Consider the following 23,733-nt stretch of genomic DNA (forward strand, 5'->3'; position numbering starts at 1 on the left):
TTTCAGGTTTTCAAAGGTAGCCTTATTAATTGTAATCACCTTCTATCCTTAGAAACCTAGTCATGAATGATATTTTGAAAGGAGGGTTATGTTTGGCTTCCCTTTCATAAAACCATGGTTATGCCTAATTACAATTTAGAGGAATATCATTTAGCAAAAGTAGAGAAAATTCTAGATATTATAAAATAAAACCAAAAAAAGTTTTTGTGCCTCATTAAAATATTGGTGTCAGTGTTCTAGAAAAAAGAATATGAAAAAAAAAAGTCCCTTGAGTGGCAACACAAAGGATAATTTTATATAAAGCAAACCCAGAGTATGTTAATGTGGCCTTTTCTTAGTAAAGGAAACAGTTAAGATATGGCCATTATTATGCAGCTGTGTGTTTTATGTTCTTTGAACCAGAGCCATCAAATGGATAGAATTCTTTAGCTGGAACATGAGTAAAGCACAAAGGATTTTACTGGTACTTGTTATAAATTTAATTCTTAAAAATTTAAATTGGAATTATAGAGCTTAAATTCAGTGTAAAGTGAAATATGGATCCCTATTCCATCTGTCTTTCTCATCAAATAGTTTTTTTTAACCAAATTAAGAGTTAAAATTTTAAAATAAGACTCGAACTGAGGACATGTTATAACTTTAGTATCTAAACAAGGAGTTAATGTGTCAAGAAATTAGAATCTTGAAATTTTATGTTACTAAATCAGAAAACTTCAGAAAATAGCCCAAGTTTTTTTGCTTCTTAGAGATAAGTAATTTGTGGGTATAGTAATTTGTGAGTTTATTCTTAAGTTTTTAACATAAATAGTTGTTTTCTCTCTGTTCCTGTGTCATAACCAAATCATAAAATAAGTGCTAAACTATCTAACTCACTCACCCATGTACTGGGAAAATGTACAAATCTCATGAAAGTTTTAAGAAAAAAAGATAACAATTCTGAACTACAGGAACAAATTAAGCTATTTTTCTTGATGTTTATAGCTCAACAGAAGCTGAAGGATCCAAAGAAAGAGGCCTGGTCCACGTCTGGCAGGCAGGATCCTGTTTGGTAACACCAGAGAGATTGCCAGGCTGGGGAGGAAAGACTGTTCTTCAAGCAGCCCTTGGAGTGAAACATGGAGTTCTTCTGACTGAAGGTATTGAAAAGAGTGGCTTAGCAAATACTGAAACTTACAAATGTCTGAATGCGTAAGCACAGGTAAGAGAGTTACTAGGTACCTGGGGTTCTGAATGAATTTGGCTGGAGCTTATGCTCTTTTTGTTTCCAAAATATGTTCTTACTCCCTTATCAGAAATCAAATTAGTTCTTAAATTTCAGATGTACCACACCTAGAATAAAAGGGAGAACTATGGTTTAAAAAATTTTATAGTGATAAGTATGTGAAAAAAATTGATTTTTTAAAAGATTACTTATTCAGAGACCCTTTTGCTATACCTTTGTTCATTAAATGTATCAGAATAATAATGCTAATAATAGCTAATGTTAGTAAACAATTACGTGTGCCAGGCATGGCCCTAAGCACTTTATATACGGTATGTCATAGAGTCCTCACAGCCACCTTATGAGGTGGCTACTGTCATTATCCCCACTTCGCAGATGAGGAAGCTGAAGTTCAGGGAGGTTAAATCATTTCCCCAAGCACACATAGCTATTTAAAGGGCTGGAGTCAGGATGAGAACTGAGAAAGCCTGATCTCAAAGCCCTTTTTTTAAAAAAATCACTTGGCTGTACTGCTTTTCTCAGGCATAAATAGCAGCTTATAAGAAATTAGAATAAAATCTATGAATCTACAATCGACAGAAAACAGGCTATAATTTATATAGAGAGCTGCCTTTAATTTTGATAACAGTGTATCAGCTCATTCATGGGAAATTTAATTTAGGTCAGGACTGCCATCAACTTTACTATTTTATAAATTTCTATTACTGTTTTATAAATTATATGAATATATACATTTATAAATAAATGTAAGCCTTTGTTAAGTATTTAGAAATGATTTGGTATTTTCCTTGTAGGAACTAAGGGAAGGCAAATTGTAGGAAGCAAAGCTTAAATCTGATCATGGTGCAGGGGGAAAAAAAAGGAAAAAAAAATCTGATCGTGGTGGTTTTATGGGATAAATATGGATTTCTTTCTAACCTCTTTATTATTATGTTGCTTTTATTATATTAATACATAGTACTATTATTATATTAGGCCAGAATTGGAAAAAGCCTTATTTTTAAAATGTGAACTATGTTCAATACCTGTCCTAGGAGCTTTAAAATCTATAGTTCTCAAGTGTACATAAATGGAATTCTGTTATTGTTACTGTTTTATTAGCCCTTCAGTAAGGTATTTAGGACCTTTTCATGAGCATGATATCTTGAATCATCTAGAATCAAACCTAAAAGCCTGGGACAACTGAGTGAAAACTTTAAAAAAATGTATGAACAGTTACCTATCACTATTTATGTTTAAACAGTGTCCTGGTTTAAGTGTCAAAGTTACAAAAAAAATCCCGTCTCACACAAGTGTGTAACTTGAAATGGCACAAAGATATCCAGTGCTTTCTTTTGAAAGTGAGGAAATGGCACTGAGTGAATATTAGAACTTTTCAGGCTTCTTTGTCTCTATTCAATTTAACCATTAAGTCATCATTCAATGAGGACACCTCACTGACTCACTGTTTTTGAGGTACTCCAGATTAAAAACTAATGCTGTCTAAATACTCACTTTTTTTGCAATTTTGCTCTAGAGAGAATATTATTCTAATAGAATAATTGAAAGTGTTGGTGAGCCTTTGCAAGTGTGTCATATCACTTGGGAAGAAAAATTGGAAAGATCTTAACCAGTGAGCTTATTTTCTCAGTACTCTATCCAAATTAGCAAGTCCCTAATAAAAGCTGTATCTTCCCTCTAGCTGCTGTTGTATCTTTCCTTATGTAGATGTTGTAGTCAGCTAATTTGAGTATATAAATGTATCTGCTGTGTATATAGGCCAAAGATAAAGTATCCTTTTTTTTTTCCCCCATCAATTACTGCTTTGTAGAGGGAAAATAGTACTTATTTAGTCATTTATTAAAAAAAGAATGAGTCTCTGGTCACATAGGGAAGAAAGGATAGTGTTCTTGGTTTAATATTTTTCAAAACCCATTGCCAAGTCTTTGTTCCATTTGAGTTTATTAGCTAGCATAGATCATATGCACATGCCCCCGAATTCCTGTAATACCTGCAGTAAAACTATGACTTAGTAGCACAACTGAACACAAACAGGTTATCATCTTTCATGTACCCAACTCACTGGTACCTTCCATTTTAATTCTAAAGCTAACCAGTTACCCTTCATTCTAAAGCTATCCAGTCATAGCTTCATTTATTTTTTGCTTTTTTTTTTGTTGTGATTTGCTTTTTAAACAAATGGCACCTCAAAAAGTCTATCTAGTAAGCAATATATAATTATATACAGCATTTAAAAATTATACATAGTATACACAGCATGAAGACAGTCAGGTCTTGTTAACATTAGTGATTTCAGTCCAACCTGGAGGTATAAAGCTAATTTCATAGTTTTGGCCAAAATGAATCTCTAATGTTTTTATGCAATAACATAATTTTCTTCTGCTCTGACTTACTCAGTAGTAGTGAATGTTATAGGTATTAGTGAATGTGTATATTTTATCTTCTGCTTATTTTATCTTGTCACAATCATTATTTGTCTTTGGACTCTTGGAATCTGTTTCTGTAATAGCCTATGACAATAGCTGACAGTAACAGATCCATGCTTAGTGTTTGTAGGATAAGCTGAAGGAGAGGAGCAAGATCCTACAGTTTGTAGAGATTGTCACTATATTTCAGAATGTTGAAAAATGTTACTTGTTAAAAGATGAATAAATGTGGAATATCATATACTTGAAATAGATCGCTACAATTGTGCTTTTGAAAATTAAAAAAAGAAAAAATTCTATTTAGTTAAACCTAAGTTAGCTGATAAAATTTTTAGTTGATCACTAACTCCCTCCCTTGTGTTTTTGTTTTGTTTTGTTTTGACCTTCAGATGGTGAGGTCTACAGCTTTGGGACTCTCCCCTGGAGAAGTGAACCAGCAGAGATTTGTCTGAGTAGCCCTATTCTAGAAAATGCCCTGGTTGGGCAATATGTTGTTACTGTGGCAGCAGGGAGTTTCCACAACGGAGCAGTGACAGAAAGTGGTGTAGTGTACATGTGGGGGGAGAACTCTGCTGGCCAGTGTGCGGTAGCTAACCAGCAGTATGTTCCGGAACCGAATCCTGTCAGCATTTCTGATTCTGAGACCAGTCCTTTGTTAGCAGTCAGGATCTTGCAGTTGGCATGCGGAGAGGAGCACACTCTGGCACTGTCCATAAGCAGAGAGATTTGGGCATGGGGTACTGGTTGTCAGTTGGGTCTCATTACCACTACCTTTCCAGTGACGAAGCCACAAAAGGTGGAACATCTTGCGGGGCGAGTAGTGCTCCAAGTCGCCTGTGGTGCATTCCACAGCTTAGCGCTGGTACAGTGCCTCCCTTCCCAGGATCTGAAGCCAGTACCAGAAAGATGCAACCAGTGCAGCCAGCTCTTAATTACAATGACTGACAAGGAAGACCATGTGATTATATCAGACAGCCATTGTTGTCCATTAGGCGTGACGCTGTCAGAATCCCAGGCAGAAAACCAGGCCAGCACTGCCATCAGCCCCTCCACTGAAACCCTTGACAGCCAGGGAGAAGTATTTGAGAACACTCTCGTACAAAATGAGCTGCCTGTTGCTACTGAACTGAATGTTGGAAATGTTCAGACCACTTCCTCCCCACAAGACGTCATGGGAACAGCTGAAATTTCTTCTGCAAGAAATATACCATCGTACCCTGACACTCAGGCAGTAAATGAATACGTGCAGAAACTGTCAGATCATTTAATAAGAGAGAACTCAGAGAATGGTGAAAAGCCAGTGCCATCTCAGGTACCTGCTAAACTTTATAATGTAAAGGTATTTCTGGAGTTGAACCGTATGACTTTTTCTTGAGAAACATTAAAATGCCTAAGGGTTGGTATCATTTTTTATTTTTTGAGTTTGACTATAAGTCTGTCTTACCATGCAAACCTAGATAAGCACAACTGAATTAGTTCAAAATTACTGTTAGGTTCAAATTCTAGTCCTTTATGATATTGAAAGATGTCATTCTGGGCTTGTTTTATAAGTAACAAAATCCCTTTTTTTTTCCTTAGTACTTTTTCCCCCATGGTTAAAGTACTGAATTGTGGTGGGCCCCTAAAGAGTTTAATCTGTCATGGCTATGTATTCACAAAGAATTATCTGATCTATATTTGTAGCATTCTTCAGAATCCTTTCCTTCATTATCAGGAAAGGTTGCTATGTGGAAGATCCCTCAACTGTAGGCAGATTTAAAACTTACTAGCAGTACATATTGTTTGAATTCTTGAATACCAGTGGTCCCTACTGGGTGTCATTAGGGGGAGGGTTTAATATTTTCTTCATCTTATTTAAACTACTCTCAATTTGGAAGTTTGTAGTAAATGGAGAAAAGCTATTTAAACAGGGCATACAGTAAAGTTTGTCTCCCTCCTTAAGGCAAATTGTCCTAAAGGATACTCGATTTTTTTACTCTTAGAAGAAGTCCTTTGCTTTTGCTTTTACCAAAACTGCAAGAGAACAAATCTAAACAAAAACATCCAGTTATCAAAGAACTACCCTACGGCGTTGTTTTCAGGTTTTTGAAACCTGGGAGCCTCTTGATTCTTCATTACTGTTGTTTCCTTGCTCAGGATAAGAACATGGCTTAGAGGTGTTTTTAGAAACACTTTTTATTTCATGGTAATCACTGAACCTTGTAGAAATCTGATTTTTTTTTCAAGTAGGAGGAAGTTGTTTGGAGAAAGAAAGAAAAAACTAAACAAGGCAAAAGTAATAATTTAACAGGACTTGTACATGTTTTTAGAAATGTTAAACTCTGACTTTTCAAAAGCCTTTCCTCTGATTTATTAATTTTGATGCCAAAGTTTATTATATATAGTTTATTTGATTAATAGATTATCATCATTGAAAATGTATTTTCCTTTAGACTTACTTGGTTAAACATTAAAGTTTTTGTTACCTATGCTAGTTTTAGCAGTGTTTGTTCCACTAAATTTAGTTCTGTCTTTGTAAATAGTATCTCAATCATACAGCTAACCTTTAGGAGTTTATGTGACTTAGGACAAATTTTTTTTCTTCTGGCCAAGTGTAACTGAGAGACTATTTCACTTTTGTGAAATAAACCAAAATATTTGACAGTGAAGCATTACTGAATTTTATTATTGGTTGATTGGGACTCCTAAAATTATGTCTTTCATCAAAACTACTGGTTATGTGTTTTTGTTTTGTTTATTTTATGTATTGTTAAGTATAATTACGTAGAGGAGCCAGTTAGAACAATAGTTTAGAGTTTTATGACTTTCCTTCACCTAATGGTAAGAACTCCCTGAATTGGTCACCCCTAAATACTATCGCTGCTTCTCTTAGGAGCCTTTGTAAACAGATTGTGGAAATATGGACACTAGTTTTTCTGAACAAGTTATCGTGGAAGCTGTGTCACCACAGAAGTAGCAGGCTTTATATTTGTCTTTTGTTTTATATGGTTTATTTGTTTATTTTGTTGGATATTTAATTAGAGACTCACACAGAAATAGCTCTTTTGGATTTAATATTTAATTCAGCAAAATGTATCGCGCGCCTACTACATGTCAGGCACTGTACAGGGAACAGGAATTATTTCCTTTAAGAAAATCAGAAACCAATGTTAAAAAAACTTTTTTTGCGGGAAAAGGTATGCTCCCTCCTGGTGGTAGAGCGTATGCTTAGCATGCACAAGGTCCTGGGTTCAATCCTTAATACCTCTATTAAAAAAATAAATAAATGAACCTAATTGCCTCCCCCCACAAAAAAATTTTTTTTAATTTTTTTATTTTTAATTAAAAAAAGTTTTTAGTTTTCAATTCAGAACAAATTAAGAAATATATATAATACCCTGGGATCTTTGGGTAGCATAGAAAACAAACTTTTCATTGTGACCTATGCTCATAAGCCTAAAGCTTTTTTGTATGTTTAGTGGGTACATCTGATGACTTTCTTCTTTAGTAAACTATGATGCTTGACAGCTCAGAGTAAGTTTTAACTGATTTTTCACTAAGATATTATAAAATTTTAGTTGGCTTTCTAATACAGCTATGACTAATAACACTAAGAACATTGGTCCAAGTGTTTAATTATTAATCTACCACATTTACTCAGTGGTAGTGAGAGCAAAGGTAACTCTTCAGTTTACCTTGCCCCTGAGTCATGGAAAAGAACTCACTGATGAGACAGTAGATGAACTTGAATTTCAGAACATAATTTGGGGGCTGTTAATTCAGAGGTATAACTTATTTTTCCTGCCTGTGTATGCCATATATAAATTCCTGTTTATAAAGAATTTTAGGATAAGTAGGAAAAGCTTTTTCTTGTTAAAAAATATATGTATTTTTCTGATTATTTCTTAGTAGTGATCTGTGTAAATTTTCCTAGAAGTAATCAATAATAAACTTTGCATTTTTTTTTTAGCCTTCTATCCAGGGCAATTACCTCATATTAAAGGCTGTGTTTTCAATACCTTCCCTCCCTTCTCCCCTCTACTGTGTTTAATTTTATAAAAGCAGCTGGGACCTGTTTTTAAATACCGTGATAAAATACCACTCAAACAAAAGGAAGTACTTTTGATAAGGAACTGTTAAATCAGTGACCAAGAAGGGATATATTTAGGTTGGAGATGAAGAGACCTTTTCTGTTCTTTTGGATTCATATATTTGCAAATAGTGATAGATGTTACACTTTCTTTTTACTGATTGCTTGCTGTATGAGAGATTTTATTTTTACATACTTTTTTGTGTGTGTATATTTTAGCCTCTTATAGAAGAAGCAATTCCTAATCTTCACAGCCTACCAACCACAAGCACTTCAGCCCTAAACAGCCTAGTGGTCTCTTGTGCATCTGCTGTTGGTGTGAGAGTGGCTGCTACCTATGAAGCTGGGGCCTTGTCTCTTAAAAAAGTTATGAACTTTTATAGTACAGTCCCTTGTGAACCTGGAGCTCAGGCAGGCAGTGGTCCCATAGGCCCAGAAGGTCTGAAAGATAGCAGAGAAGAACAGGTTAAACAGGAATCAATGCAAGGAAAGAAGAGTTCGAGTCTTGTGGATATCAGAGAAGAAGAGTCAGAGGGAGGCAGCCGAAGACTCTCCCTCCCTGGACTGTTGTCACAAGGTAAGGAAATAACCAGGTTTTATGATCTGACTTTTGATGACTCCAAGATGCTCCTAACAGCACATGTTGTGTTATAATAACTTCGCTTTCCTAATTGCTAAAGCTGACATATTCAAATGTCAAAATTTATTTAATTTTGGTCATTTTAGATTGTTTTAAAAGAGACTTATATATTTCTCTTTTTTATAAGTAACTTTAGACCCTTAATTTTTCATGATTTCTACTTATGAATCTGACTATGAATCTTATTTTATTGTTCTGGAATGTAGCAGTAGCCTCCTTACTTCCTAGTTGAGGCCTGTGCTCAGATAGATGAATTTTCAGATGTGATCACTGGATAAATGAGAAGTTAATGTACTTAACCTGAAAATGAAGATGACTTTCAGCTTCAGTAAGAGAAAACTTCATTTTCTGAAACCATTAGCAATAAACTTCTTAGAATAATGAGGCTGTTACACAGTTGGTTCTTCTGCATTTCTCAGTCAGTTCAGGAATCTCAGTCACGAGACCTTTGCTTTCCCAAAATGCGGCCTGAGGATTGGCAACATCAACAGCATCTGGGAATTTGTTGGAAAGGCAGGCTCTCAGGCTCCTTTCTTATTGACTCCAGACTTACTGAGTCAGAATGTACGCTATAACAAGATCCCCAGGTGGTTAGTGTGCTTGTTAAAGTTTGAGAAACACTAGATTTGACTAGGTGTTGGTGAACCTTTTCTGTGAAGAGCTACAGAGAAATATTTCATGGCTTGTAGGCCATGTGGTCTCTGTTACAGCCACTCAGCTTTGTTCAAAAGCAGCCATAGACAACCAACATCAATAAATGAGCTGTATTCCAGTAGAACTTTATTTACAGAAATGGACAGTGGACTGTATTTGACCCATGGGCTATAGTTTAGAGCTTTGCACAAAATGATGTAAACCAGTGATGAGGAAATTTGGAATCCTAGACTAGACTAAAACTTACCTTTTTCTGCTCTGCCCCGTTCCCTACACTGTTCTACTTACTAACTGCTCTCTCTTGTGCCTCTGAGCACTTCTGCTATCCTGCTATTCTCTTTATCACTAGATTCATCTGTGCAAATAAAATCCTAGTCCTGGTTAATGTGTGTGTGTGTGTATCCCATGAATTCTGTTAGGTTTGAAGGAGAATCTTGGGCCAAAGTTTTCTTATTCTGAAATGTCTTTCAGCATTTTCAGTGTAAATAAAGTATTTGAGATCTCCTTGAACCACAAATGTGGAATATTGATTTCTGTCATGTCATTAGATCATGTGAAATAAGCAATTCTACTAATATACTTATTTCCTTAGGTTAAAATTTCCTTAGTAACCTGAAGTATTTTTAGAAAATTTTTCCATGTATTCTTTTTCTCTCTGTTTTAAAATGACCTGGAATACATCTTTGAGGAAACTTGAAGTAGTATATTTGAATCTCTGTACAAATGGATGGTACACTTACTAGAAAAGATTTTGATCTTAGCCAGTGATGATCACTTTTTGGTGTCCCACAACTTAATGACCAAGTGACTAAGTCTACACTTAGTGACATTTGATAATTTTCTTCAAAACATACCCTGTCACCAAATTGGTATATAAGACTTAAATGGTGTTATATTCCTTTGTTATAATTTTGAACAGTCTAAAAGATGTCAGCACTCTTTTTTAAAAGATTACATTCTCTATAAAATAACTTAAAGTAGGCAGGCAAACTATAGGAGCTTTTTAGTAGTTCCCATTCATAATCTTTTTCTCACTGTAGAAACTTTCAAATTTTATGTCTAAAATAAATCTTCGATTATAATATTTATAATGTGTTTAAATTTAGACCTTAATTTGGAAAGGCTTAATTTTTAAAAAAATTTTTATTTATTTATTTTTGTCAGGAAGGTAATTAGGGGATTGAGCCCAGGATCTCCTGCATGCTAAGCATGTGCTCTATCACTTGAGCTATACCCTCCCCCAAGGAAAGGCTCAACTTTTAACTCTGCTTTGAAATGGGAAAAATACTTGTCAACCTTAGTGTAGTTATTTTGTTAAGCCTATTCTTTAGAATACAAGTTCCATTCTGTGTGACAGGATGTCGCACAGATATACTATATAACCAGTGTTACACAGAAAAGGATTCTATGGCCAAATATTTGGAAGTAGGGCAGGGTTAAACAGATTTAAACAGGGCTTTTAATTGCAGGACTTGTCAGCATCTTTAGCATGCTAATGCGTGTGTGAATCTCTACAGGGCAGGTGGTGGGAGGAAAGAATGTAGTAGGCAGTATTTACCAAACTTGTTCGACTACTTAATCTCTGTTTTTTTGCAGAGAACCTATAGAATATGCTTTACAAATACCATGTTAGTGTATTTCTTTGAAAATCAACAGTTTATCAAAGTAATACCTTTTTTCCCCACCCACCTATTCCCTCATGATATTTCTGGTTTGTTTTCAGTCTCCCCCAGGCTTTTGCGAAAAGCTGCCCGAGTGAAAACACGGACAGTAGTTCTGACCCCTACGTACAGTGGAGAAGCAGATGCACTCCTCCCTTCCCTGAGGACAGAGGTGTGGACATGGGGGAAAGGGAAGGAAGGACAGCTGGGACATGGTGATGTTCTGCCTAGGTGAGTGCTGCCAGTCTGTACTGTTAGGAATTGGCTCGAACAAATCACCTCTCTCCTGTGAAGTTCTGTCTCCATTTCCTCCTGGGGGAGATCTGGTCCCTTCTAGCCCTAGATTATTATACATCTTTAACTCTGATAAAAAACAGAACAACAACAACAACAAACCCTATCATATAAGCCTTGAATTTGTTCCTAAAAATAAAGTACTTAAGTGTCCACGGTGTATCTTTCCCTATCTTCTTTGGTGTATGTTAATTTTGGAATACAGGAAGGGGTGTTTGGAATAGAGTGTATTTCATTGGAACACTTGAATGGTTCAAATTTTTAACATATAAATAGAACCAACTTTTATTTTGCTTTGTTTTACCTGAAACTCTCTGTTGCTGTCAGAATAACTATGACCACAGCATTAAACCGTATCTGTTCACGTACATCACAGAAAAACTATTTGGTTTAAGAGGAACTCTTAAGATATTAACAATAGATATTTGCAAGATGTGTAAATAGAGTTGAATCTAAAACAGCCAGTTAATATGAATGTCTCCTGTATTCTTAACAGAATGAAGGCAACTAATGCATTAAAAAAAATGACAACTCCCCTCTATTGGTCTTATTTCATTATCCTACGTATACTCTCTGCCATATGAATCCTTTAGTTGCTTTATGATTATTAACCATTCTGAATTATGGTGGTTAATTGGTGATTAGGATTAGATTAAAACCATTCAAAACTACTTATAATATTTTAGAAGTAGAATGTAAATCCAGTATTTTTATGTTAATGTTTTCTTTTGAAATGTTTATTTTTACTTGAAAGCATCTACTGTATAATTTGAAAAAGGCCATGATTCTTGATGAGAATACTTCTTACTTTAAGTTTTTTTATGTGTATGTGTATGTTTTTCTTTCAAAGGCTTCAACCATTGTGTGTAAAATGTCTGGATGGTAAAGAAGTAATCCATCTGGAGGCAGGTGGTTACCATTCTCTTGCACTTACTGCGAAATCCCAGGTAGGAAGCAAACTATTAAAAACTGAGCTTAATTTCATGGAAGGCCAACATGACAAGATTGGACCATCATTTATTAAGTATCTATTATGTGTCAGTCAACAATCCCATATCTCATTTGATCTTTTCAGTGTTTTACGTTGCACCATATTATTTCCATTTTACAGATGAGGAAAGAGAGGTTTAGAGCAATCATGTAATTCAACTAGAGTCACACACGTTAACTGTAGACTTTGGATTCAACACTGGTCTACTTGACAAAGAAGCTTTCTATAACTGAAAAATAGAACTCAAAATTTTCTAGGGTATTGGTGAATTTTTATTTGTTCTTTAATGAAGAAAATCTGTAAGTGAGACACTAAGAAAGCAAAAGACATTTCTCTTAAAATTGTGAGACCTGAAAGTGACCTCCAAAATCATTTAAAACCATGCCCGTATATATAAACCCTCCTAAGGAAAGTAGTTGTTTTAAGTTATTCTTAAATATATTCATGTAATGATTCTTCATCAGTCCCTTTGTCTTTTTAGGAAAAAGTCCATAAAAGATTCTAAATCATTTAAATACTGTAAATATCACATAATAGGCTAGCCAAAAAGCTAATATAGCTCGTATCAATAAATATAAATATTAGGAAAGAAAAGGATATTTTATTGTTATTAACATGATGAATCATCAAAAAACTTAAAAATAAGAAATTAGGAATGTGGTAAGTTACAAAATAAACATAAAAATTGCTAGCTTTCTTATATTTGTAAGGTATAGCAGAAATATCTAGGGGAAAAAACAGCTGTTCGCAATTACAACAGAAGTATTAAGGAAATAGGATATTCTTAATATGAAAGTGTAGATCCCATATGATACAAACTCAAGAACTCTTCTTTTTTTTTTAACATTTTTTATTGATTTATAATCATTTTACAATGTTGTGTCAAATTCCAGTGTTCAGCACAATTTTTCAGTCATACATGGACATATACATACTCATTGTCACATTTTTTTCTCTGTGAGCTACCATAACATTTTGTGTATGTTTCTTTGTGCTATACAGTATAATCTTGTTTATCTATTCTACAATTTTGAAATCCCAGTCTATCCCTTCCCACCCTCTGCCCCCCTGGCAACCACAAGTCTGTATTCTCTGTCTATGAGTCTATTTCTGTCCTGTATTTGCGCTTTGTTTTTGTTTGTTTGTTTTTGTTTTATTTTTTTAGATTCCGCATATGAGCGATCTCATGGTATTTTTCTTTCTCTTTCTGGTTTACTTCACTTAGAGTAAGAACTCTTCTAAGTTATAAAAGAAAATAGTAAAGAGAGAGAAATTTTATTTCTAGATGAGAGGAATCAATGTTGCAAATATGCCATTTCTCCCTAAATTATTAAATCAGTAGAGTGTCAGTTCAGTACCATCCCTAAAATATTCCAGTATAATATTTACAACTTAATAAAATGACCCCAAAATAATTCTAGGAGAATAAATATAGGAGGTGAGCCACATAAATTATGAAGAACAGAAAGGAAGAGTAAGAACTAGCCTTATAAAATGTAAAACTACAAACAGATCATTGGAACAGAAATACACCTGTAGACCAGAAATAGGCCCAAGTATAAATGAGAATTTAGTATACGATTAAAAGTAGGCATTTCAAATCAATTGGGGGAATAAAACTATTCAATAAATAATGTTGGAACCACTGGCTTCTCATTTGCAGAAGAAAATTAAGATAACTTTACATATTCTAATTCTCAATGGATTAAAGATGTAGATGTTAAAAAGTAAAACCTTACATGTATAAGAATAAATGTAGGTGATTTTTTTTCAGTTATCTTAAGAGTAGAAAAAGACATGACATCAAAACCAGAAATTAGAAGGTGGGGAGGGTGTAGCTCAGTGGTAGAGTGTATGCTTTGCATGCACAAGGTCCTGGATTCAATCCCCAGTACCGTCCTTAAAATAAGTAAATAAATAAACCTAATTAGCACCGCCCTCACAAACAAAATGTAGTTTCTTAGTATCTGTTATTTTAAAGGGTAGAAAGACTAGTATAAGTAACTTGTGTGTAACTGTTGGTATATATATGTTATTATAAAAGTTTGGAATTGACATGCAAAATCAGATTCACATCTCTTACCTACTTTCCTGTGGTTTTCTAATAGGTTTACTCATGGGGTAGCAATACCTTTGGTCAACTTGGGCATTCTGATTTTCCAACAACAGTTCCTCGTCTTGCAAAGGTACTTTTGTGAATTTGATAACTTTTATAGCAACTTACTGCACAATTCTAACACTTAATATATTTCTCCATTTCACATTTTATAAAATTAGGAGAATTATATACTTGTAAGCTAAATTTGTTATGACATACTTTAAGATTAAAAAAATGTGAAGCCACTTATTTTCAAGCTAAATGTTCTTTTTTTTGATGTGTTAGTTTATATTTCTTTTCTTATTAACTTACACTGTTCATTGAGTATTCGTAGTTTTTTTTTAAGTAAAAATGAAGTTCTTTTTGTATATATATTTTATTTAAGTATAGTCAATTCACAATGTGTCAGTTTCTGGAGTACAGCATAATGCTTCAGCCATCCATGAACATACATATATTTGTTTTCATATTCTTTTTCACCATAGGTTATTTTAAGATATTGAGTATAGTTCCCTGTGCTACACAGTATGAACTTGTTGTTTATTTTATATATATTAGTATCTGCAAATCTCAAACTCCCAATTTATCCATTCCCACCCTCTTCCACCCCTGGTAACCATAAGTTTGTCTTCTGTGTCTGTGAGTCTGTTTCTCTTTTGTAAATAAGTTCATTTGTCTTTTTTTTTTGAATTCCACTTTATTAAAGCAAATGTTTCTAGGACTATCGTGTTGACTTCTGAGCTTTAATGCTACCAAATAATGCCTAGTCTTTGACTTCTCAGTTAAGTTTGACTTAAATAACATTAGCTGGTGGTCTATTTTGTTTTGTTTGTTTTGTTTTTACATACATAATCATAGTAAAACCTTTTTGTAACCCTTTTAATTTCTATAGTGAAGCTAAAAGTATAGATGATTTCCTCACTGTTGCGTGAATTGGTTTTAGTTTCTGTAATGCTATCCAGAAATTGGTAACTTCTGGTCCCTTTGATGCAAGTTAGAGGACTGTTTCTCAACCATTTTTCCTACCCCAATATCTAGCAGAAATACAAAATTCATCTGTAGTACTGACTTCTTATATAAGATTCATTTGTTTCAGGGTTTTGTGGGTGGGGAGTATGCATGGTGATAGCCTGATAGCCGAACAGAATGGAATATGGAGCTCATGTATTTGTGATTTGATTCTGATACCCCTCCTATTCCAATACATGCTCTCTCCACTGAGGGTAAGAGAGACTGAAAAAGGATGATTATTTCAATTTCAGGAACATGATTCAAATGTAAGCTAACTTGAATACATATTCCAGTGATTCAGGTATTCAGTGTACACGGTACAGCCATCACTATATAAGACCTTTACATACTGCCTTTCCATCTAGTGAACTAGCTCCAATCTTAAATAGTTTCAGCACAAAACATTTTAGTGATAAACTTCAATTTCTGGTATTTTATCACAAATAGAGATGGTAAATCATTGTTACTTATTTTCTATTTATTTGACTAAAGTAGAACATGCATTTATATACTAAGGAAAGTTTTGTAATACAGCATGGAAACTCTGGGAATAAAATTTTTATTTAACATTTTTGAGTCAGACAAGAGAGAATAGAATTTGTTATAAGGTTTTAGTTTCATTACTCTTTAACTGTACAGATGAAAGTACAGCATCAGAATTTTGGTTTTTATTTGAGGAAAAGGTGAGAAAAACATTTTGAAGTCGTTTAAATCTGTGAATCAAAGTCAAGGCAGAAAAAAATAATAAAGTCAAAGCAGAGGGAGATCTGAATTATTTTTGATTAGAGACTAAGAGACACGACTTTCATCCTGCAAGAATTTTGATTCATTTTTTGCAAAACTGACAAGTCAATTACTTGGATAGCCTGAATCTGAGAAGATGGTGTCATGGTGGAAGAGGATAGCTATAAAGTTCTAGAGACATGTGTAAACGCACAAATACACAACACACACACACACACACACATACATACTCACACACATACACAGTCACCTAATCACCTAGGATTTGGACCCTTCTCGACACAGAGGCTCTAACAGATTAGAAGTTTTTTGCTTTTGGTGTAGGAATCACGACTGAAGTTGGGTCTGGAGGTTGGGGCAGTAGTTTCCAAAGCAGAGCACTTTTCAGATGAAACCTTGTGCAGAGCCCCCACATGAACTGTGACTGTGGAACTATTTTAGTTGAAAGATGGAAGTGGATGGGGGCAGAACCCTGGCACCTACCTTTTCATGGTGGTTCCTGAATCACTGTGTGGAATCCTAGGTTTTGAAAACCATTGGTTTAAGGCAGTGGTTCTCAAACTTTCGCATACATCAGAATCACCTGGAGAGCTTGTGCAAGCAGATTGCCAGGCCCCACCCCCCAGTAGCTCTGTGGCCTGAGTATGCATTTCTAACATGCTCCTAGGTGATTGCTGCTGCTCCTGCTGCAGAGGCTACTCATTGAGAACCACTGGTCTAGGGATCCATGTAGATGGGCTTCTAAGGGGTCCTGCCCATTTCAACATCCTGGGAGTTGGCACAGTGAAGTCACATCAGAGAGATTGTGAGTTCCAAGTGGGAAAATTGATTTTTGGCACCCAAGGGTTTAGTTGGCCAGAATGGAATTTCGCTTTGTTAGATTTTCTTTTTACCTTGAATTTTGTGCACATAGCAAAATATAAATAGACAGAGGTATGTCCTAGCTGTCAGAATAGGGCTCTAGAAGTTTCTAGGCCTTTTGATTGTAGTACAGTCTACGTCCTGTGGCAACTTCCAAAAATAACAATTAAAAAATCAGATCTATGATTTTTCCTTTTTACATTCCAATTTTTCAGTTTTTATAAAACAAACCAGTTCTAAATTTACATATGCTGAACAAGGGTTCCTTCTCACTCCTGCATCTGTCTGCAGTTGATCAGGTGTGTTGTTGGGTAAGTTTTGCCATCTGAGATATGACTGACTTTGTCCTCCGCCTGTTTAAGTAACGTAACATTTCAGTTCCTGTGGATTTGAAGTTCCATCTGACTCCTTCATCTTGGGCAGACAATATCTTCTTGTCGTTGCAGATAAACAGTGAACATGGAGTCTGGAGTATAGCTGCAGGCCTGGATTATTCCCTGTTTTTAGTGGATACAGAAGACTTCCAGCCTGGGTTATATTACAGTGGCCGACAGGACCCGACAGAAGGTGACAGCCTTGCAGAGAATCACAGTGGTACTAAGGCTCCAGTACTTCTCTCCTGTAGTAAGGTGAACAGGAATTGGATCCTAAGGCCCACATCCTATAACACACGAGAACTCTTTTGTTTTTGTTTCTATTTGTATGTATGTCTGTCATTAAGTTTCTCTGACTAATGTCTTTATAATTGCAAGCCATTTCCCACCTGTCTTTACTCCCTATCTCTTTTTCCTAAATTATTTCTCTCCACAGTGTGTTTTTTTTTGGTCTATTGTCTGTCCTCCTCAACTATAAGAGTCATAAAAGTAGGGGTTTTAGACTTTCTCATTTATGTCTGTATCCTCATGGTAAATACTTTTTGAATATTTGTTGAATTAACGCCCTCATGTAGGAATATGAAAAAGTATATTTCCCAGTGGAGTTTTCTGACTATGTTCCCGGAACCCTCAGAGGTGAATCTGAATAGAAATAGTATAGACGAATTTTTAACTATAAATGGAAATTAAAAGTTGCAGGGGCCTGAGATGGGCTCGTGGCAGACCTGACAGGCCACTGACAGTGCTGTTTCCCATCGCTTCCCCTCTTCTCTTAGCTTTTCATTTTATTTACTACTGTTTACTCCTTGTTTCATTTGTTGATCTGAATTTCTTTGCTTTTCTACTTCTTATCTCTTTTTCATAAACTTAAGATCGTTAGCCTGTTTCTGGTTTTCTTTTCCCCACTGCAGTAACCCACATCCTCAAAATGATGTTCTGCAAGGAGATTAACCCTCAAAGCTAATACATTCTGGATTTCTCATTCTTATTGAATAATGTAGCCTATGGGCTGTTTTTTTTAATCCTTTGTGTTTGTTTTTCTGGCTAAATATGTAAGCTATGGATGTATATAGGGTGAGGTCTTTCTTGTTAAAGGTGACACTGGCCAAGATTTGGCTCTTGACCTATATATAGCCTGTTACTCCAGACATTCTAATTGACTCTTTGTAGTTGTTGGCCCTGGCTCCACATTCCTCATTAATGATTCCACAGTCCAGATAAAGGATGAAATAGGCCGATGAAAGGGATGAGGCTCAATATGTGTCTTTAGTTACCATGGGCTGTTAATGGTCAATTGGGCCTTCAGCTTGGTTTCCTAGTTTAATAGGAATATGTGACAAAAGATGTTGAATGTTTTTGTTCAGTAATGCCATGAATAAATGACAAAGTCCCCTTTTAAAGAAAGTCCCTTTGGGTTGTACTTTTAAAAGGTAGCTCCTAGATCCTTGAGATTTTGCTATATAGCATAGGCATCCTCTCTGCTCTCATCTGTTTCATGCAGAAAGGGGTCCTGAGACATATCTGGGTCATTTGGGTCTTTGTATACTTAGGGTGTCTGTGGTTCTAACCATGTATAATGAAATAACAGGTATTGTGGCAATAAATAAAAGTACAGGTGTGTATAGTTCTATATAGATTGTGATATATATGTATATAACAATGGTATACTAGTAAACCAGCCCTAAAAATCAAAATAAAACAAAACCAAAATCCCTGATCTGTAGTGTTCGCCTTTTTTTTGTCGTTCTTGTTAATTATACTATTGCCAGTTTCAAGCTGCTAATGGTTTGATAACCAACTTGCAAAATTCCTTAGTATTTACCAGTTGGCTGTCACCAGCTGATATGAGCCAACTTGAGCACCCAAATTTCTCCCTGTAAATTATATTTTATATTTAATCTTTTTCTTCTCCTCTGTTTTAGCTTGGATATATAAGCAGAGTGGCAGCAGGAAAAGACAGCTATCTAGCCTTGGTGGACAAAAATATTATGGGATATATTGCCAGTCTCCATGAGTTGGCTACTACTGAAAGACGGTTCTATTCAAAACTAAGTGATATCAAATCTCAGATTCTCAGGCCTCTTCTCAGTTTAGGTAAGTAGAACCTCCCCCTTCCCAGCTCCCCACCCACTCAATTATTGGGACTCTTGTTTTATCAGTTCTTCCTGTATCACAAATAAAACTTTTTGTTTGAGTTGTAGTTTACTCCTTTCTTTCCAGTCTCTTCTTTTTGTGTATAGGTTGTCAACAACTTACAAACGACTTCCACTTTGTCGATAGCAGCCAAGCTGCTCCTGCCCCATCCTACCACCCCGAGCTCCTTTTACTTGTGGAAGTAGAAAAATGGAGCTTTCAGAAGATTGATGGTAGAGAAGCAGAACAACTTTGGGAAAGTTGATTCTAGGAGCCAGACTTCTGAACAACACTTCTAGCCCCATTAGTCCTAAAATATCTTACGTTACACTACTTGAATTTTTCATTTTCTTTGTTCTGGTTCTTAGAATTTTATTAAGGAGAGATTCATTTGGATTTACAAGCAGTCTCTCAAAATGTGGATAGCTGTAAGAGTGTTACGGATCTTAACCCACATTAACAGGAATTGATTAGGTCTGATCTGCTTTCTTAGTAGCTGTAATCAGTTATAAGAGGGATGAAGATAAGTGGATAATACAGAGGAAATGGATTATGATAGTCCTAGATGAGGTACTGTTGTCCAGATATACTAGGTACCTGGGGTCTCTAGGAGGTCAGAAGGGAATGCAAAATGGAGATGGAAGGGTGAGCTATTAAAGATTAACTTCTAGTTCAAATATTTTACCACGTTTGGCCCTGCACTCAGAAAATGGAGAGGATGGTTTTTTTCCTCTTTCTCCTGAACTCCTTTACCCTCTGTGAGGATGCAGAATTCAGACCAATACTCTAGTACTTAAATCCTGCCTTGTTACTACATCAGTTTTTCCACATTAAGGTGACATTGGCTTGTGTAGGTCAGCTCATTGTTTTTGGTGGGAAACTGTCTACTTTTCAAACAACCAACTTAAACAGTCTTTCTGAATTCAATCCCTTTGTAAGTTGGGCCTGTCTAAATTTCTTTCTTTTTTTTTAAATTGAGTTATAGTCAGTTTACAATGTTGTGTCAATTTCCAGTGTAGCGCACAATTTTTCAGTTATATATCAACATATATATTTGTTTGTTTTTTAATATGTTTTGCTTTTTTAAGTGTTCCTGTTCTATAAATTCCCCTCCAGTGGGTGGGCTCCTTGGACTTTGGCAAGGAATGGCAAGCAATCTAAGCTGGAAGCTTCCTGGATTGCTCTGAAAGGAAGGTGAAACCTGCCCTTTTCCTGTTCTGACTTCCCGATTTCTATGTTGGTCTTATGTGGTCTGGTCATCAGCCTCGCTGCTTGGAGAGAAGTCCTGCAAATTGGGAGCTGTGGACTGGGAAAAAGCAATACTCTCCTGCTGCCCTCTAAAGTTAAGAGTGACCTAGGCAGTCTGATTTTTGGATTGCCCTCTCTGCACTGAAGGGTTGCACTTGTCCAAAGGGCAGGTAGAGCAGAAGTCAGTACAAAAGTGGGAAATGTTAACCAAGATGTAACTACAGAAGTGAGTTTAATTCCTAACCAGTAGTGTGAAATTAGATAATTCACTTCCCTTCTCTTGGTTTTAGATTACTTAGCTTAAAATTAGAGGAGAGCTGGATTAGCTCAGTGGTTCTCAAATTTGACTGGTCTTCAGAACTACGTGGAAAGCTTTTCTTTTTACTATATCCATCTTGGATCTTAACTGGCCTGTTGATTCAGAATGTATAGGGTCCTGTGAATGTTTTTAACAAGTTCCTCAAATGACTGGATTCTGTGATTTCAGAATCACTTGGTTATTTAGGTTCCATAGTTGAGAGTACATCTCAACATATTAAATATTTTTTAGAAAAGGGAAATTCATAATCTTGATCATAAGAAAGTATTCAGATAATGAATCTTTAGGTTATGTTATCATCATTATTTTGTTACAGAAAATTTGGGCACTGCAAGTACAGTCCAGCTGTTGCAGGAGGTGGCAAGCCGGTTCAGCAAGCTGTGTTACCTAATTGGTCAGCATGGAACCTCACTGGGCATCTTCCTTCATGGGATAAAGGAAGCCAGGAGTTTGGTCATCCTGAAGCATGCAAGTCTCTTCTTGGATAGTTATACAGAGCAAGTATCCAGTCCCATGTCATATTCAGTCTCTGCAGGGCTATTCTGCCAAGGAGAACAGCTCCTTAATCAGAAGAGACTAGATTAGGGAGAGTGATATAAGGTAACAGAAATTGCAAAGCAGTGTTTTAATTATAATTCTGCATTGCTTAAATTTCAGTTTGCTCTAAGAGGGGAAAAAAAAGATTTAAAAATAATGAATTCTCAAATTTCCTCCTGTATTCTAGCAGTAGCAGAATGATTGACAGTGTACTTAATTTACAAAAAAATAATAAATATGGTTCTTTAGAGAATAATCTTGTTTACTTAAGTAAAATATACTGAAATTGGAGGAAATAAATAACTAAACAAATTATTTTGATACCTGCCGCTGGTTGCAAATAGAGCTGTTCCAGTGTCTACTTTTCACTGTTAATGTATATGGAGGGTTTAAAGACCAAGCTATTTTTAAAATAAAGATATTTTCTTAATAAAACCTAGGATAGTGGTCCAAGGTTCTTTTCATGTTTTTCAAGTAAAATATCCCAACTATGTTTGAAAATCTAAACATTTCTCAATTTTTCTTAATTTGTATTTTGATGTTATGATGTGAGGCATAACTTGTGTTATTTTAGTGTTATTAGATTATGCTGTTGTATAGCTGAAGTGTAGATTTTATTCTTTATTTGTTCATACCTTATCTATCCAACAAATACTGACTGAATACCCACTGAGTGCCAGGTACTGTGTGGAGCTCCAACAGAAAGCATCTGCCTCACTGTATTCTGTTTAGATTATTAGTAATATAAGTAATGCGTACTTATTATAGAAAACTATACAAATAAAGATAATCAAAAAGATATTTAAAGTTGTGCATAAGCCTACCACCAGAAATAACCACTGTTAATAATTTTAGTGTATTTTCTTTTAGACTTAGGCATATATGTGCAGATAGATGTATGTGATTTTAGTTCTAAACAGAATTGATTATATTTGAAGCTTTTGTCTGAGAGGAAATACTCTGGTTAGAGTCTTTCGTCTCATCATCATCTTTCAGGCATGAAAAATGGCATAATTTGATACCAATTTACTTTTTTAAATTAGATTTTTTGTGTGTGAAAGTTTCAGCTTTTACCAGTATAATTTTGTGTGTGTGTGTGACTTGTACTCATAATCTATTTCACTTTTTCTGCTCTGATACTTCAGGACTTATGATTGGAAGCACTTTCATTTTGATAACTTGGGCTTTTTTTCTAACATAATGTATTCACATAGACCACGCAAGTAAAAAAAACTCGATTTGTTTATGGATTTTTAAAAATTACTTTAAATTGTGGTAAAAACACATAAAACTTACCATTGTAACCATTTTTAAATGTACAGTATGCTTTGGGCTGTTTTTAGTGGGAATTTACCTTCTCTCTCAAAGTCAGTTGATTCCATTGGCCAGCCTGAGAGCGTGGAAGAAGTGTACACAGCACAAAGCAGTATATCAAGACTTACTAAAAACTCTTTAACAGAACATCAGTACTTAACCAACATTTTCTAACACTTTTTCACTTAAGCTCTTTTAGCATTATTTTCTTACCTTCTCTATTGTTTATTTCTTTTGTTGTTCTTTTTGGGGGGAGATAATTTGGTTTATTTATTTATTTATCTTCATGGAGGTACTGGGACTTGAACCCAGGACCTCATGCTTGCTAAGCATGCACTCTACCACTGAGAGATACCCTCCCCCTGCTTCTGTACTTCCAAAGACGTAATTGGGAAACTTAAAGTGAAAATGAGAGAAAATTTTTATTAAAAACCTAACAATTTGAATCATAGTTTCCAAGTTTGTTAAGTTACCAATGGGAAATATACCAAGTAAATTCTAGCATCTTCTACATAACTTTAGGTTTTTTAAAAAATTCCTATTAACATCTTTACTAAAATTTCTTTTTTTCCCCTGACTATTGTGATTATCACATAATCTGCCTTTCTCACAAAAGTTCTGAAACTGTTGTTGAGATACCAAGAAGTATCTGTTCCAGATGCTTGTTTGAAAACTCTGAAGAGCATATTTACTTTTTAACACTAACTTACATATGTTTTCTCTTTTACTCAAGGTATTGTACATCTATGACAAATTTTCTGGTTATGGGAGGATTCCAGCTTCTTGCTAAGCCTGCCTTGTAAGCAAGTATATACATTCCAGTTATTATTCTAACAACAAAAGACCATGGTTTATAGCGTTCTGTGGTTTTGAGTGCGTGGGAAAAGCTTTGACTTGGTGCTTTTACCAAAAAAATTAAAATGTAAACTCTTACTAACTCTTACAAGAAACAGGTGTTATTAGCCCTTGATTGGAAGGAGTATGGTATTGAAAAAGCCACAAGATCTGGACTTTTTTTTTTTTTTTTTTTTTCAGTGCTACCATTTTTATCCCTAAGACTTTGGAGAACTCTCTTCACCAAAGTGAGCCTAATTTTTTTCTCTGAAAAATGGGAATGTTCTCTCCCCACTTGTGAGA

At 35.1% G+C, this 23,733-nt stretch overlaps 1 protein-coding gene across 7 annotated transcripts in view; it reads left to right on the forward strand.

Moving 5' to 3' along the window:
* The window catches only part of ALS2 (alsin Rho guanine nucleotide exchange factor ALS2), a 64,985-nt gene that overhangs the window by 12,002 nt on the left and 29,250 nt on the right, over positions 1-23,733 (forward strand). For 5 of the 7 annotated variants that reach the window (XR_010380666.1, XR_004136813.2, XM_031451984.2 and 2 more), the window contains exons 3-12: positions 982-1,136; positions 4,038-4,960; positions 7,937-8,294; positions 10,735-10,903; positions 11,817-11,913; positions 14,066-14,143; positions 17,118-17,300; positions 18,968-19,139; positions 21,062-21,242; positions 23,330-23,395. Coding sequence is in view for 4 of the 7 variants with exons in the window: in XM_031451984.2 (XP_031307844.2) it covers positions 982-1,136; positions 4,038-4,960; positions 7,937-8,294; positions 10,735-10,903; positions 11,817-11,913; positions 14,066-14,143; positions 17,118-17,300; positions 18,968-19,139; positions 21,062-21,242; positions 23,330-23,395 (2,382 nt within the window). In the remaining 3 variants the exon portion in view is untranslated. The other 2 variants (XR_004136814.2, XM_064485100.1) reach the window with 2 other exon arrangements.

The sequence above is a fragment of the Camelus dromedarius genome, chromosome 4, assembly GCF_036321535.1.
Source record: "Camelus dromedarius isolate mCamDro1 chromosome 4, mCamDro1.pat, whole genome shotgun sequence".
NCBI lineage: Eukaryota > Metazoa > Chordata > Mammalia > Artiodactyla > Camelidae > Camelus > Camelus dromedarius.